The sequence below is a fragment of the Aquila chrysaetos genome, chromosome 9, assembly GCF_900496995.4.
Source record: "Aquila chrysaetos chrysaetos chromosome 9, bAquChr1.4, whole genome shotgun sequence".
Lineage (NCBI taxonomy): Eukaryota > Metazoa > Chordata > Aves > Accipitriformes > Accipitridae > Aquila > Aquila chrysaetos.
The window spans coordinates 21,041,300-21,057,904 of NC_044012.1; the positions used below are offsets into that span (position 1 = coordinate 21,041,300).

The 16,605-nt window shown below is 38.8% G+C and overlaps 1 protein-coding gene across 3 annotated transcripts in view; it reads right to left on the reverse strand.

Annotated features, from left to right (window-relative positions):
• Positions 1-4,638: 4,638 nt before the first annotated feature.
• PHAF1 (phagosome assembly factor 1) overlaps positions 4,639-16,605 on the reverse strand; it is a 36,583-nt gene continuing 24,616 nt past the window's right edge. Inside the window, exons 9-17 of one of the 3 annotated variants that reach the window (XR_003925012.2) lie at positions 15,112-15,245; positions 14,410-14,493; positions 13,624-13,706; positions 12,790-12,833; positions 10,733-10,776; positions 8,739-8,797; positions 7,098-7,170; positions 6,176-6,434; positions 4,639-4,847 (exon numbers count right to left, since the gene is read on the reverse strand). Coding sequence is in view for 2 of the 3 variants with exons in the window: in XM_030025730.2 (XP_029881590.1) it covers positions 6,288-6,434; positions 7,098-7,170; positions 8,739-8,797; positions 10,733-10,776; positions 12,790-12,833; positions 13,624-13,706; positions 14,410-14,493; positions 15,112-15,245 (668 nt within the window). In the remaining variant the exon portion in view is untranslated. Of the gene's footprint in view, positions 6,639-7,097; positions 7,171-8,738; positions 8,798-10,732; positions 10,777-12,789; positions 12,834-13,623; positions 13,707-14,409; positions 14,494-15,111; positions 15,246-16,605 lie in introns of all 3 variants that reach the window. The other 2 variants (XM_030025730.2, XM_030025731.2) reach the window with 2 other exon arrangements.

A 16,605-nucleotide genomic window follows, 5' to 3' on the forward strand; every position in this document is an offset into this window, starting at 1 on the left:
CATTTGGTCAGGCCACTGCTCACTTAGACATCATAAAAAAAAGAAAGCCCAAGATGGCTCTGAAGCAATTGAGTATTAAAATACTGTGCTTCCTGTCTGCAGTTTAATTATTCATCTTTCTACAGCAGGTTCTCGGAAGCAAATGCCAACTACAAAATCAAACAGTACAAAATAATCAAACGGCTCAGAGAATCCTCGCTAAATATTAGCGCTGAGAACATTCCCCAGAGAGTGCTGAAAGACCATCAGATTGGGGAGAGGGGGGGCGGGCAGGGGAAGTCTACCCCAAAGCCCAGTTTGAAGAACTGCTGAGCCCGAGTTGTACCTTTCAGCTGGAGTTGCAGGGCTCAGCAGCCCTGAAAATTAGCCCACCGCATTTCCCTAACGATGCTACTAACTATACTGATGTTTGTCAAAACCACTAGAACTTTTAAATCCAACTTTTCATGATTTTCTAGGCTTATGGTCAGTGAGAAAACCATGCTGAGAAATGAGGAAAGCAAACCTCAAAGGACTGAGTGCATCCGAGTCCCTCCAAGAGCAGCAAACAGCTTCCCCACTAGCCCTGACCAGCCCAACGTTCTCTCCAATTCATCCAAATCCAGCTCACGCATCTTCTCTCCCTCCCTCCCTTTCCCTGCCCGCCCATTGACAAGCCCAGTGCCGAGACCAGCGAAAAAACATAAAATAACACAGGTCTGTGGTGACTGCCTTGCCCCCAGGGGGCTGACTGAGCTGGGTGGGAATAAAGGTGTGATATTCAGACAAAAACTCTCTACGATCATAGAAGTAGAAGAAAAGGGTGAAATAATCTTGGTAGCCTCCATACTTGTGGATGCAACAGAGCTACCCACTGGGGAACAGGGTGAACTCGGGCTTCCAGGGCTTCAGTTTTTCTAAGAGAGACCAGTGGAGGCGAAAAGGGAATAAAGTGACTCAGACTGGTTTGATTACTTTGCTGATTAGACTGCACATTGCATAATCATGCAGGGGGTTTCTGTGATTGGTATTTAAACTAAGTATCTATGAAACTTACACACTAGGTGGAATATGTAGCATAGGTGTGAAACCTTAAGGCACTTAAAACCAGCTTCTGAAACTGCAATATGCAGTACTTTAAAATGACCAAACTATTAACACTTAAAGGGGAATTAATTAGGGTATGAAAGAGAAAAGGTTATGTTAAGTCATTACAGTCTAGTCCAGAACAAAAGTTACTGTTGTAACAGTATCTTACACCACAGTAAATGACCTACTCTGCAAACTCCAGCTTACCTTTCCCGCTGTTTCAAGCAGCCAGTGTTCCCAGATCACGAAAAGGAACGATTCTGCCTGCTGGAAAAATACACATCCCCACAAACAAAAACAAAAGCCTTGGATACAAGGTTTGGCAGGTGAAACATTTAAACAGCGACTTTATTAGTTATAGCTAAAATTCACATAGGTAGAGAATATGGTATTTAAGTTCCACCTGAACCCTCCAAGTAACACATATACCTCCTGCAAAAACAAATCCCTTTGTTGGTGCAGTTTTCACCCAGTGAACTGGTTACACCCTGGCCTTGAACAAAGCCCCCCTACTTCATTAACTCCCAATCCTATTTTAATGCTTAAGAGTTACATCTTCAGCAAACTCCACTTTTAACTTCCCCTTATTTTGCTTCAACCTTACCTTACCTCTGAAGCATCCTGGGCCATATCTTACAAGAAAAAAACGAACCAGAACTAATTTGTATTCTATTAACTCCCCAAACACACACAGTGATGTATTTAATTGGCTACACATGCTGTGTCAGGTTGTGTCTGACAGGATCAGCCAGAGAGGAGAGTGCCTTTGTGTCGGTGTAATCAAGATAACGGAGGTAAAATAAAAGGTGTTTATGGGATAAAAGTGGACATGGAACAATAGTATCTGCAGAGCTAGCATAGAATAGCCTTTTTTGTATCATGACACCAAAAATTATTCTGAACTCAACACAACCAGCCCGTGAGAAATTCTACCATATCAGATATCTTGGTCCTTGTCTGAATACTCTGAAACAAGCAAATAGCTACAGCTTGGACGTAACATTTCTTTCGAAGTAACAGCCATGCGGCTTCACACACATGCAGATTTACTCTTATATACGTCTGGAGCTATCAAACACAAAACCTAACAGAAGTCAGCTTAGCAGAGTTGCTAAGTGACTAACAGGCTCTAACAACATGTAGAAAGTCAATGTGAAGTGGGCAACAACCCCCTCGTTTTCCCTTTGGAAAACACTAGCTGAAGTCTAACCTCCAGCCAGCCCCTGGTAACAATGAATCACCATCTGGCTGTAATCCTGAGACACGGGAAAGTTTTTTGGTTTTTTTTTAAACAGGTTTGATGGGAGTTCTAGAATATGAACAATCATGAGTGCATGAATCAGTTCTCACACACCACCCAGTTACTATTTCAGGGAAAAAAAAAAAAAAAAATCTGTTTAGAATTAGAAGTGTGACAGTTCCTGGCAACAGAAAATTTGGTTTTCTTGACAGGAACAGCATTTTGGGGAACAGAGGATTCTAGTATTACACAGCAGCACTGATCTATATAGTACTGCCTGTAATATTAACAGGAGCCCAGGGACTGCTTGCAGGCCTAAAGAATACGGGAAGAAATGTCAGCTTCACCTCCAAGAAGAAGGGCACAACATTATTAAGTGTGAACAAATGAAATACTGTGGAAAATACTGCAATATTGAAGTTAAGTAGACACCCACACAAACTCCTAATTTCTACACAAAGGAAAAAGGCACACATCAAAATGGGATCATATGCAGAATGTGTTTTATTAAAAATGCAATTGTACGTAACATTATATCAGTTTTACCGTATGAAACCAAAATGATGGACCACCAACGTGCATGTTGGCAACATGCACAATCTGTACCAAACCATACATAAGTCTGACAAGAGCACCTACTGAGACGGGATCTGACACAGCCCAAATCTCAGTTCCTTTGGGAGGGGAAGGTGATGCACCCTGCCTAGCTGGCCTGGCAGAGCTCTAGCCGGCACACTGCTGCACCCTGAGCACCCCTCTGCAAGGAACGGCACTTGGTTCAAACGAACAGCCTTGTCCCAGTCCCTCCTTCCTGCCGCACTGCCATCCTCACCTTCTTCCCCAGAGCTCCTCTATTCCCTATTCCTTCCTCTCTTCATTCTGGTGATTCAAAACTGCCCTCGCTGTGTCATCCCCTCTCCCCCCCCCCCCCCCCCAAGTCCTAAGGTTTTCATGCCAGCAAGTCCTTAAGGCTCCACACCAGCTCCCCTAATGCATTAGCACAGGAAGAGCTTGGCTTGGCTTAGTCCAAATAGCAGCAAACAAATCAAAACATCTCAGAGAAGCCAGCTATGAACAGCTGCAATCACAAAGGAAGGGTGAGGAAACCCAAAAGACCTGCTCCACATTATCTCCCCATGCCCTTCTTCAGCTCTGCCTCCTCCAAAAGTGCTTTGCGCTCAGCTCACTATCAGCAGCCAAAATGCAAAGTTGCCTTTAATTTTTGTCTGTTACAGAGGAAGTTTTCAAGATGAAGGGACTGACCTTGAGAAGTATCTGGGCTGTTAAGAGAGCACATTCCATTATCTACACTGTTTTAGTCGCTTTGACTCACCAGAGCTCTACAAGTGAAGATGGGAGTCACTAAGTTAAATACCTTTGCTTAGCTGCTGACATCCTGTCTTGAGGTGCATGCTATAGCAGCAGTCCTGACCTCACACTTCTGAAGAATTTCAACTGAATATGCTTGAGAGCAGGATAGCGGTCATATCTGCATAGCCATTACTCAAATTGCCCCGTCAAGAATTTGTCTCCTCCTGCAGCTAATCTGGAGCCTTCATTAGGAAAGGATTAACTAAAATTAACTGAAGTTATTAGCAGGATTGCTGTCATATTTTAGTAACAAGCACAAGCATGCACACCATCTCAATTCAGAGATCATAAAATTCTCCAAGAGCACACTGAGCCAAGCACTATGCAAGGTCATTTTATATTCCAGAACTGAAGGATGCTAAAGGAGGGAGAACTAAGTGCTCTACCCTGCATTATGCAGCCAGTGCAGGAGAAAGGCAAATGGAAATGGGACTCCCATTCCTTATGCCCTGCATTAACCTCTAAACTACTTCAGGGTAAGCAGACTTCCAATGCTTTTCTGTTGAAGTACCTTAGGGCACAAGAAAGCAGTATGAGAATTCTTGTTTGCTCCTGTTACTGCAGACATTTCTTCCATTCTGTTGTGCGATATTCAAACTCTTTGAAGCTTGATCGATTTTAATGACACCCAAAGGCTGACATGAGTGTAACAACTGCATTTTTGAACATAATACAGAAGCCACAGTGTTATTTACCATGGTTTAAAGACTTTCCTTCTTTTGCACTTCAGGGCAAAAATTTATAATAGACTTTCATGTATCTACTATGAAACAAACTGCAAGTTATGTTAGTTTTTACACTGTTTCTTTGGAGAACATACTGTATCAGCTGTAAAGCAAGAACAGTAGTCAGGTACTTCAAATATAACTTCTGAAAGACAGTAAAATAAAAAACTAATTCATAAGAAAAAAAGCGCAAGAACATCCATGATTTTATTACAAAAACACCCAGCAACTGTATTTAACACAAAACCAGTAACTGAGAGTCTCTTTATTTTTCTTTCAGTGTACATGCTCATTATTATTCCATTTAATTTACAGAAGGGCTATGTAAAATGAAATTAAAATTAGAGAGGGAACAAAAGGAAGGTTGAGGCATAGAATTTTCTTAGCAAGCAATGATCACAGGAGACAGCACAGATTGAACAGGGATTCAACAGGAGTGACACCTAGGGATAAAGGTAAACAGTAACTTTTTCCTTATCCATTAGATTCTCCATTGGGCTTTTTTGTTTGTTTTAGCAAAACAGTTTAGAGTGTCACAGTATACAGGAAGACTAAATGGCAAAGAACGTCTCACACACACACCACATTTATCCCTGCTACTGGTCCAGGATCCAAAACTTCAGTTAACATTCGATTTCCTCTCTCTCATTCATTGATAAACTATACAGGATTACACTGTACATGGAGTTAAAATTACAAAAATGTCGTATTTACAAAATCTGTACACACATAGTAAAACTCACAAAATCGTCATCTATGTATCACAAGTTGCTACACCAAAATATTAAAAATGGGATAAAATTATACATTTCTCTTGTCCATTTTTAAAAAGGGTTCAATATTTCAAAGACAGACCACCTATTTCCCCCAAATAAGACCGGTAAGAGAACTAGAAACCTAAAGTATCCTCCTGGGATAAAATGTCGCGAGCAGCATCTCCCAATTAGAAAGAAGCCTATATCCTGTCTGCTGGGGTGGGGTGTGCAGTTAGCATATATGTACAGAAATGGTGAAACTACAATAAGGATGTCTTTGGCTAAACCTTTGGCATAAATTAAAATCATACATCAGAAAGTTACAGAAAAGGTTTTCTTGGTGATGGCAGAGCTCGGGAATTTCTTTCTGAGATACCATTATATACAGCTTTTCTTTCTCTAAGGAAACAGAGTAGGAAGTAAAGGATTTTGGAACAGAAGCAAATGAGGCAATGCTATTTCTTTGTTAAATTTTTCACTAGTATGAAAAATTGTATCAAATCTTTTCACTAAAACATAATTCAATCATAGAAATAACCTCTTCCAGATTTTTTTCTTTTTGAAACTGCGTATGAAAAAAAAATTAGTAAACCAGCCACGGCAGAAAAAAATTGTTTCAGCATATCAAGTACATATTAGTGCAGGAAGGTGGATAAATTTGATCCACTGTATAAATAAGCTTTTTGCACAGCGTACATTAAATAACCATCACACCCCACTCACACCCAGTACACAGATGCTCCTCAGTGAAGATAAACGTTTATCAAGTAATTAAAGTGTATGTAGTGCAAATGTTACAACCAAGTATTATGCACATGCTACTTGCTTGGTTTAAAGTTACACAAAGATGTGGTGCCTGAAATCATGGACATATATACATCCTTGTCACACTTGGTACAATGTCCTAAGCCACAGAAATACCGATGTGTTTATATCTATATATATACACACACACGTTTTTCTTAAAATGTGACCACCACATCAATACAGTAACACAAACAGACTAAAATCAATACCTGCTTCCAGATGCTCCAAGGCTCAGAAAGTTTGTGCTTCTAACTCTTGCAGTCATTACGTGCCCCTCTTCCATTTCCCCCTTCTGCCAGTTGAGAAGGGAGGACAGTCTCTTCAGGTCTGTGCTGCATAGGATGAGGGCAACGGAGAAGAATAAACGACGGCACAGGCACCTAAGCTGCTTTCCTCCATCAACAGTTCCATGCCCCATGATGAAGGGTTGAGAGAATTTTCCCTCCACACCGCTCCTGGGTGGAAAGGCTTATTGAAAAAAAAAAAAATCGTAACGTGCTTTCCATATTATAAGTGGCAGCAAATCAAGGCACGCTGTACTAATTTCGTAGCATTGAGATTAGCTGACTTTGCAGGGGATGCTCACTGGGGAAGGTCCGATGTTCTCAACTGGCTGCTGGGCCGTGTTGGGCCATACAGAGTAACAGAAGCTATGTGATTATTCTGCATCACCTGCAAAAGGATGGCAGGGAAAAAGGGAAATTACAAGAATCATACATCAAACAAACTCAGAAGAGTGAAAATGGCAAATACGAAATTGATCTGTCTGAAAAAAGAAATCCCAACAACAAAGGAAAGCAATAAGCTCTTGGCTAGTTCCTAAAAATGGTCTCTAGATTTCCATGACACATTTAAACACCAGCATGCTCCACCACTACTCAGAGCTGAGTGCACACATCTCCTGCTAGTATGAGTTCTGGGTGACAAACTTGGAAGTGCCGCCTTTAACATGCAAATGTACAACCTCAGAGAAGAGATTGGAAAGTTGCCCATTTCTGCCAATAAGCTCTAAAAATACAGCCTCTTCCAAGTGCTGGCTTTTCTTGAAATGGGAAATAATAAGCCAGTTGTAATAATAGCAAACTCCTCATCTTCTCTTGCCCAGACAAATACGAACATTTTTCTCCTAACCTCAAAGATCATTCGTTGCAGTCCAAAGCAAAAGGTTGACCCAAATGGGTTAGTGTTGTTCGGAGATGATGACCTGAACAGATAAGAGGAGAAAAAAAAAAAACAAAAGCACAAAAGGATGTGTGAGGATCAGGAACTTCTCAGGGAAGAATAACCACTCAGTAATACAAGGTGAATTATGGCATCTTTATCATGGCTTTCATCAAAAGAAAGTAAATCTACATTATGCAACACCACTGCTAGATTCCAAGTGAGCCAGAGGATACCTCTGCTTAATGTCACAGAGCCATTGTTAATATTCAGGGAGAAAGTAACCAAAAAGTTACTAACGACCTCTACAGGAAAACTCTCTTTCACTGAACTTGAACAGGAAGAACTCTGAAAATAAACAGATACATAGGAAGAGAGAAGCACCATGTAATTTATTACGAGTTATTTTTGTGCAAGATCCTTTCCCACTCTTCAGTCTACTTTATGACTCAGCCTCCACCATATGTATTTACTATATGCTGTCTATTAAGCCACTTGTTTTATTGTGTTAAAAAAAATTATGTGGTAAGATACTGAAATAGAATAATCCAAATTTCATTAAACAGTATTTTTGAAGGTTAATGTATCACTGGTCCTTCAGTTATTTCCGGTATTTTTGGATCATATATATGACAATGGCAGACTCCTGCTGACTGCAATGGATTTCAGATTACAGCCAAAAAAACCCCCTAGAAAATATTTACCTTTTGGCCTTTCTTGTAACTGGTCAGTTTCTCAAATTGCATGTCTGAGACATTTGAGATGTGCTCAGTAAAGCAAACTCTGGTTGAACTACTCTCTACAACACAGATGAAAAACAGAAGGGCTCTATGTAGTCACTATTTCACCTCAGCTTTACTTTACATGGGTTCTGCTCTAACAATCTCATTGGCATAAAACAGGAGTAAAGCAGAACAAAGGGCACAATGATTTAGGGGGGGAAATAAAAAAAAAAAAAGATTAAAAAAAAATCAAACTCAAAATCATATGAAAGCCTGATGAAAATACCTTGTTTGGTATATCTGAAATTGCTACAGTATTTTCACAGTACTCGTGAGTTACACTTGTCCTGAGATAAATCATAGTTTCATGTCAAAGAATGATAACTCTGCAAATAGATAATGCCTATTTAACCCAACACCCAGCTCAATCCCTGTAGAAACACAGCAAATGTAAGGACTCTTCTGTCTTCGGTCAGCCTGAAAGAACTGTAGAACAACTGTCTATGTTCATAAAAGCAAATCCTCTTCAAACAGACTGCTATCACATATAGTAGGCACTGTACTGTATGATGGCAAGTTGCTGAAATGCATGTGACTAGTTTAAAAAATCTACACTATTTATTACACAAAGACAGAGACTTCTGTATATGCTGCTTAGCTCTTCTCTGGCTTTTACAGTTCAAGGAATTTTTGGAAATGTTTTCATTCTGCATGTCAGTCTATTTCCTCTGAGAGCAGCTATCTAGTCTTGTTAGTGGCCGAAAAGTCTGAAACTTGAACAGCAAAGCAGCCCAAAAGTAACTAGTGCAATAAACACCCTTCCTCTGCCTAAACTCATCCTCTGTCATCAGCTCAATCCCTGCCAAGCAAGATAAAGAGAGATCTTTACCTGTGAAGTACCACTGGCTTCTCTACAGGGTGCCCCAGAAGGTCCTGAATACTGTCCCACTGTAAATATATCAAAGACTTTGTGTTAAAATGAGGCATAGGAAAACTTTTTTTTCTAGGAAGAGTCTCATGTACATTTTTGTTTGTGACATGTTCATTTGCCAAATAACATAGAGGTTGTATTTAGAAAAGTATTTTGTGACTGGAGCCATATTCAGTAATGGAAACTATCCATTACTAGAGCTAGAAAATTCTCTCAGGGTTTATTCTCATTTTTGTCTCAAAATAGCTTTGAATTAGAATTATTAATATAAAAAATTCTATGGGTCTTATGGGTAAAGTGTAGCTGGAAAGTCTTGTAGCATTTCAGAGAAAAAAGCAGCTGTAGGAAACCTCAGCAAAATATCCTCTTACATAACTTTGCAGAGGGAAAAATAGCATCACTGCTACCTCTCCCAAAAGCCTTTCCTTCATTGAAGCGACAAGTTTGGAAAAGAAGAGGAAAGCTGCACTATTTAATGATTGGGAATGTCCAGCACTTTTCATCGCTCTAAGCAGACCTAATAAGAAACTGCAGTTTCACACACAAGACTGAAATAAGTCAAAGCACTGAAGGGTGTAAGTAATTCAAATCAAAAAGCAAAGAATGGCAACTTCCAGGTTGCTGACTCCAATTTTTTCTTCCTAGTATGGGACTCAAAATTCACTAAGCAAAGCCTTTATTTGGCACCCCAGGAGCCAAGAGAGCCGCACTGACCCTGGCTGAATGTTAACTGTAGAGCCACTGCTGAACGCAATTTTTGAGAAGTTTTTCAACTTAATGTAGCTCTCAAACATGCATCAGCAACTGCCCAGTTGGAAATCTCAGTTAGGTGGTAAGGCTATACAGTTTTCAAGGAGTTCACTGTCATCAGGAGGTGTCACACAGGGAGTGACATTTTTGTATGGCCTGCTGCTGCCTGAGAAATGTCCCATTACTGGCACCCTTCAGAAGAAAGTGGAAGGGCACTGGACCCTGTTGGTCAAATACCACATGTCTTCAAAAGCTACATTAAGTAGAAAAGCTCTGAAAATTTTGTTTAGAAATATCTCTTCCAGCTAACATTCAGCCACCACTGCTATTGCTTTCCCCCATCACTTATTTTACTGTTCTATTTCTACCTGCAGCTATCTGTCCTGGCTTCGGCTGGGATAGAGTTAACTTTCTTCCTAGTATCTGGTACAGTGTTATGTTTCTGTTAGGTATGAGAAGAATGTTGATAACACACTGATGTTTTCAGTTGTTGCTAAATAACATTTAGACTTAGTCAAGGATTTTTCAGCTTATGCCCAGCCAGCAAGAAGGCTGGAGGGGCACAAGAATTTGGGAGGGGACACTGCCAGGGCAGCTGACCCAAAGTGGCCAAAGGAATATTCCATACCACATGACATCATGCCCAGTATATAAACTGGGGGGAGTTGGGCTGGGGGGAATCGCTGCTTGGGAACTAACTGGGCATTGGTTGGCGAGTGGTCAGCAATTGCATTGTGCATCACTTGTTTTGTATATTCCAATTCTTTTATTATTATTATTGCCATTGTATTATTGTTATTATCATTATTAGTTTCTTCCTTTCTGTTTTATTAAACTGTTCTTATCTCAACCCACGAGTTTTGCCTTTTTTTCCAATTCTCTTCCACATCCCACTGCGTGGGGGGAAGTGAGTGAGTGGCTGTGCGGTACTTAGCTGCTGGCTGCGGATAAACCATGACACTATTTTAAACGCAAAGCATGCAATAAGCATGAAGTGTGCTATTATGAATGCCTTCAATCCTTAACACAACAAAAATGTTTAAACCACAAAAACATATGTTAACTTTTGGCCTTCAACTTTTCTATTTTAAAACAACATGATACAACTGCTATTATTTCTTCAAAGCATATTACAAATTCAGCATAGATCATTTAGATGGTTTAAGAAAAGAAGGAAAACATTCAGTTCTGCACAGACTTACCTTGCTATATGTTGTACATGTTTCTGTCTGTGAATCAGCACTATCTACAAAAGAAAAACAGAAAAGCATTTATAAGCTTATACTTGAACAGTATCCTATATAATCCTATATTTTGGGAGGTTAGTTCAGATAGCAGGAGACATACAAGCATTAGATCGGTTCATATACAAATTTACCACTGTTTACTAGCAACCAGAATTGTCAACATTGACTAAATGCCAGTTAAGGTGCTGTAAATAGGCAGGTTTGTTTAATCAAGTTCCAAGTTCTAACACTATATATGTTTAAGCTGTAATCTTACATAGAAGAATGCCAGAGTAAAAGAAACATATCTTTGCACTGTTAACATGCCTAGCACAGCCACTCATTGAGATAACGTGATGTGCCACTCCAAGTCCAAACACTCCACTGCACTTGAAAAGGAGGCTGGCTAAAACTGACAGCTTGAGACTCAGGAGCTGGCAGGCTTGAAATCAGCTAAAATGCCACTCTTAAAAACACATATAGCAGAGAGCTTGGGAATTGCAGTCCACCTAGTAAATAATAAAAAAAAAGCTACAGGCAAGGACAGCATTGCATTTACGCTTACAGTCTTAGAAAGAAATTGTTTGCTGGTGGTTTCAAGCAGTGTTTCAGACATACATTTGGGGACTTCTGAATACTGAAAGCACCTTCCTGGAGCATTGGGAATGGACCTAGACACTAAACAAGTCAAACATAGCAAATAGTCTTCAATTTGATTGAAAGCTCCTCTGTATTTTCCACCTGCTAAATAAACATGCTCTCTTCATATTGAAAGAGTTCAGTGCCTGTGCAACTTCAACTCTGGCTGTCAATTTGTCTGACATTGAACTACAGACGGGAGTTAATAAAGCTGCATCAGACACTGCCACCAGATGGAAGAAGATGGGCTCTTCATAAATTTTATAACATTTGTTTACAATTTGTTACATGTCCTGAACATAAGCTAGAGACCAGAAAGGTGAGCTAAAAAACCCCCAAAAATCCAAAGACACATTCAGAAGAGATTCATGGTATTACTTGAGGTGAATAAAAATCAGAAATTAATGCCTTTGAAGTACTGCACAATAACCTCATGGAAAATAATTTAAAAAGTGAGAACTTTCATGCTTATTCTCTTGGCTGAAGTACAAATCAACTTTCATATAAGCTAGCATATACAGACATTGTTTTTCCAGATTTTTATTCCTCTACGTGCTCAAACTGCTGTGACAGTCACAGGAGAATTGCACTTTACACAGGAAAGTGCTTTCAGTGAAAACCAATCAGAATGAAGAAAGCATCCCTGGCCAAAACCTAGCCAGCATCCACCATTCCCTGGATAATCAAAATACACACTTTCCCAGTATACCTGTTAATTCTTATATTAAAGAAGTCTACCTTGATCCCTATGATCTTCAATCAAACAAGGTTCCCCATACTTTGTTGAGATGACTGACTTATACAGAGCTGGACACATCTTAGTATCTTGTGGAATCAGCACTACTGATTATATATTTTTTTTTTCAAGTAGAGATTTTCAAGTGAACACAACACACATACTTTGTCTATAGCACATAGAGCCAACATATTCCAGATGTTTGTTCTCATTCCCAGCTAAACCAGTTTATATTAAATACCATGAATAAAGCTTTCTAGAGTGAGCTCAGCGTTAAGAAGTTCAACAGTGGATTGGACAGACCAGCTCAGACTAACACTGCGTTACTGATTTTGAACCTCCAGGTACAAGGTAATTGATTTTAGCAGAGTGGCAGCATTACAGAAAATTAGTGATGTTGCAGCTAAATATTTGTATGATCCAAGTAAGTAAACAAGGTAGTGTAAATAAAATCAGAGAACTGCTAACATGTCCTGAAGTATCTTTTTCACTTAAATAGAAACCTAACCCCCCAAATTTCTCCTCTGTCTCAATGACTTTCACTGTTAGCATCCTCTGATAATGAAGGATGCTTTAGAAATGAAAACTGATCACACCTCCGCTTTGAGCATTTTGTGGTACATGCCCCCTGAAGCAGGACAACAGATGAACTACTCACCTCGCTTAATGACTAGCGGAATCTTGAATTCACAGCGATGGTAACTAGAAAGTGCAAATCGTAAAGCTATTAGAAAACAGAAAAGCCAACATAAACTGCATAGCACAAACTTAGGGCTCTTAACCAGTTTAATGAAAAGTCACATGAATAATAAAATGAAAATGAGAGTCTCAATGCTAACAGATTAAGAAGAGTTCTCATTTCTATTTTCTAGATCAGAAAAGACGGCAGCCTGGGAATATCCTAACACAATTTTCTAGAGGACACAAAAGATCCTTCAGCACAAATTACTCTGCTGTTACACAGAGTGGATGGAGAAACATTCAGCTTAGAAACAGTACTACAGAGTTCTCTGTCACTAACACTAACTGTTTTAATCAGACATCCACTCACCGCATCTTTAACTCATATTCCTCCTCTAAAGAGTTTACATTTTAAAAGTATTGGAAATATGTTCAGAAGCATGAGAGAATTTTCTTTTTTTTAAAATCACTAACTGAAATAGTGTCAGGAGGAAAACAGCAGCCTACCTACCAGTAAATGGACACTCTTGCTAATACGAAGTTCACCTCTAGCAAGACAGTTTGCACATTATAGCTAGAACTATCTTACCTCATTTACTGTTTTAAGACATACTTGACAATATAAAGGCCTTTAAAAGTAAAAATAAAATAATAAAAAATATGTTCTAATAATGATGGCTGAAACCTCCACAGATTACCAGATACTCCAAAGACACTTGGGAAAAAATACTGGAATTCTATAAGGGGAACATAAGATTTCCTTTTCAGGTGTTTTAAAATACTCTTTAAGAGATCATCTCTTCACACTCACATGTTAAAGTTGTAATGACCAGGATAATTTGTATGCAGGACAAATTTCTTCACCTTGTGAGTGTTTGCATCAAAGAGAATATCCTGTTGAAGAAAAAACAGACAGACATGAAGCAACTTGGGTAGTGGAAGGTGGCTTTCCCCAAATTAACCTGAGATTAGTTACAACAGTACAGGCATATAGTGATATGTATCTATCTCATTGGAACCAAATGGAACTATGAAAAGAAGTATTTGAAAATGAGACTATTTGTAAATTCAAATAAACACACATTTCCTCCAGCACTCAATCACAACTGCAGTTCCACTTGCTAATGTTGGCAAGTTTTCAAAGGAGGTCTTGTTTTTCCTGCATATTATTTACAGTAGACTAATGCAAAATAGCTGTAAGGAGGGACATGAAAGTTGAACTACATCCCACAGCTCGGCAAACTTTCACAATTGGTGTTATGGCACACCTATGTCAGATGTGCAGGACAGGAGCGTGGATTTCAGAAACAAGAACTAGTATAATCTATGCATCAGGCATAGCAGACGGAGAAAACCTAAGAGAATGCAAAAGCGCAAAGAGCCCTCCATCCACTGGTGGAGATGATAAAACATTACTGATTGAATTCACAAGTGCTAGAGAAAAGTCAGTGTTGTTTTTCATACCCAGAGATTCCTAAGGCAGCAATCAAGAGTTTTGCAGGCTCTCATTTCCCACAGCCTTTAGCCTTCTGAAAGTATTGCTGTGTAACCAAACCAAAAATTTACAGGAATTTGTTTATGGAAGCTTCCCACTTACCACTCCAAGTGTGAAATAATTGAAGAAGTAGTCATTGCACTTTGATGGGACCTGCTTATGGGGCGAGGGTGAATGGATTTTCATCTGCAAGAAACACATTTTTCAGATGTATTTAATAACGCTTGCAAAGATGAATGCCATTAACATCATCACTACATTCAAACAAATTGTCATAATCTCATTTGAAGCCCTTGTTCAAACATGTAAGATACCGTGCTTCATGACAGGACCATCAGCTGCTTGCAGTGGCACAATGACACACCATTTTTTTTCTGTTTTTAGTTATCTGAAGTAAAAGGTTTACTCATATGCTGCTATGTAAAAACATTAGGAAAGGATCAAAGTATGTGTTGAAGTTATTTTACGTAAAATATAATTAAAAAAATAGGCAGTACACACTTGCTAAGGCTCCTTTGGATTCAGAAGTGCTCCTGTTTTTATCAACTTTTAAACAAGTTTAAATGATGCAATTTTATTTAATTTTTTTTTTTAAATTTAAACAGATTGGCATCGATTTAGCTTAAAAAAGCTTTTTAAAACCAAATTATATAATGGTTCATCCTGGTCTATTACATGTCAGGTGAAGCACTCCTAATTTGTGCTACATGGCAGTTTAACTTCACTGGCCTTGCAAAACACAGGCCCTGTGATTAAACTGAGACAGCACTGAACAAAGTCCTGGACCTGAATGAATTCCCTCACCTTATCTTCAGACTTGTAGAAGACTTTGTGCGGAGACCCCAAGGTGCTCAGCACATCCTGGCACGAATCACCAAAGTATACACAACGCTCAAATACCCGCATCTTGGCATCGGCTAAAACACCCGGGCCACAACCTGAGGAATGGAAAACAACTCAAAATTCATCCTTCCCGATCAGAGAATACATCAGCAAATCAACACCAAACGCTTAGCATTCCTCTATTTATCAGAAACCAAACAGCTGCATTCTTTAGACAACAGTGCCAAACTAAATTTAACCATTTATTTTGCAACAGTTTAAACATATCTTATCGAAGTGATGTATGTTCTGACTGTTGCAGAGATCCCCATCTTATTAACCTCCAACTTCAGCAACGCTATCTTCACTTCCTTGCCATTCATATGAACATGACTTGTTTTCCTAGCCAGTCTCAATTTCATCAGCTGGTTATTAGCAGTAAGTACCAGGAATTATTTCTATCCCTAAAATATTCTACTTTAGCAGCCAGAGACGTATCTCCAGCTAAAAAAGTAAAGCCCATAAAGAAGTTCCTCATCCATATTAACTATATCAGAAAACGTACATTCTTTACTCAAGATTCCCATAGCTTACTAAATCAATAGCAAGTATGTCCCTATGCGAACAATGTTAAAAACTGATCTTATTGAATAGCCATTACATAGATGAATTGTCATCAAATGACATACATTACCAGATGGTAAGAAATGGAAAGACCTTACAGTTTGTGACCCCATTTGCTTTCAGGAATGCAGCATCTTACATTTACGAGAATGCATGTATACGTATGCATGTAACATTTGCAGTTACTGCAAAATACAGGATGTGCTCTAAATACTCACTTAGCTTTTCTCACTATGCATTATTTATGTAGCTAGTTACCCAATAAAATAAATCAGAAAAATCCAATTGAGTCATCCTTGATTTCTTAAGCAAGAGTTACTTCAAATTAATACACTTGAAGAGAAACTTGAGCTAGAACAGGTGTATAATATGTTCCACAAAGGAGTTTCTGCAAACTTTAGCAAGACAAGAACAGCACATGTTCAGATTGCCACTCCGCAAGTTTTAGTCTGACAATTACTGATATTTTAATAATTATTTTATTCATTGACAACATTTCCTTTAAGCTGCATATATATATTTTTAACTAAATTCGACACTCTACCTTAGAAGTGTCCAATTTCTCAAAATCATTTATATTATTATGTTGTTATAGCTAACTCCTTCCCTAGTACACAAGGATATATGTTCCCTGTCCTAGGCAGCTCTCCATTATCTTCCTCTGTAAAGAGAGAAGCAAATTAACTTGAAAACATCTTCTCCATTTTTATTCATATTTTATTCTTCATCTTAAATTTTCTCCTTTTTAACTTTTGCATATTGCGAATGTATTCCAAGTGTTTTCTCAATATACATACAGTTACTAATCAGAACAGGTGAAAAGCAAAGTCTGCTAATGAAAATTGTTAAAAA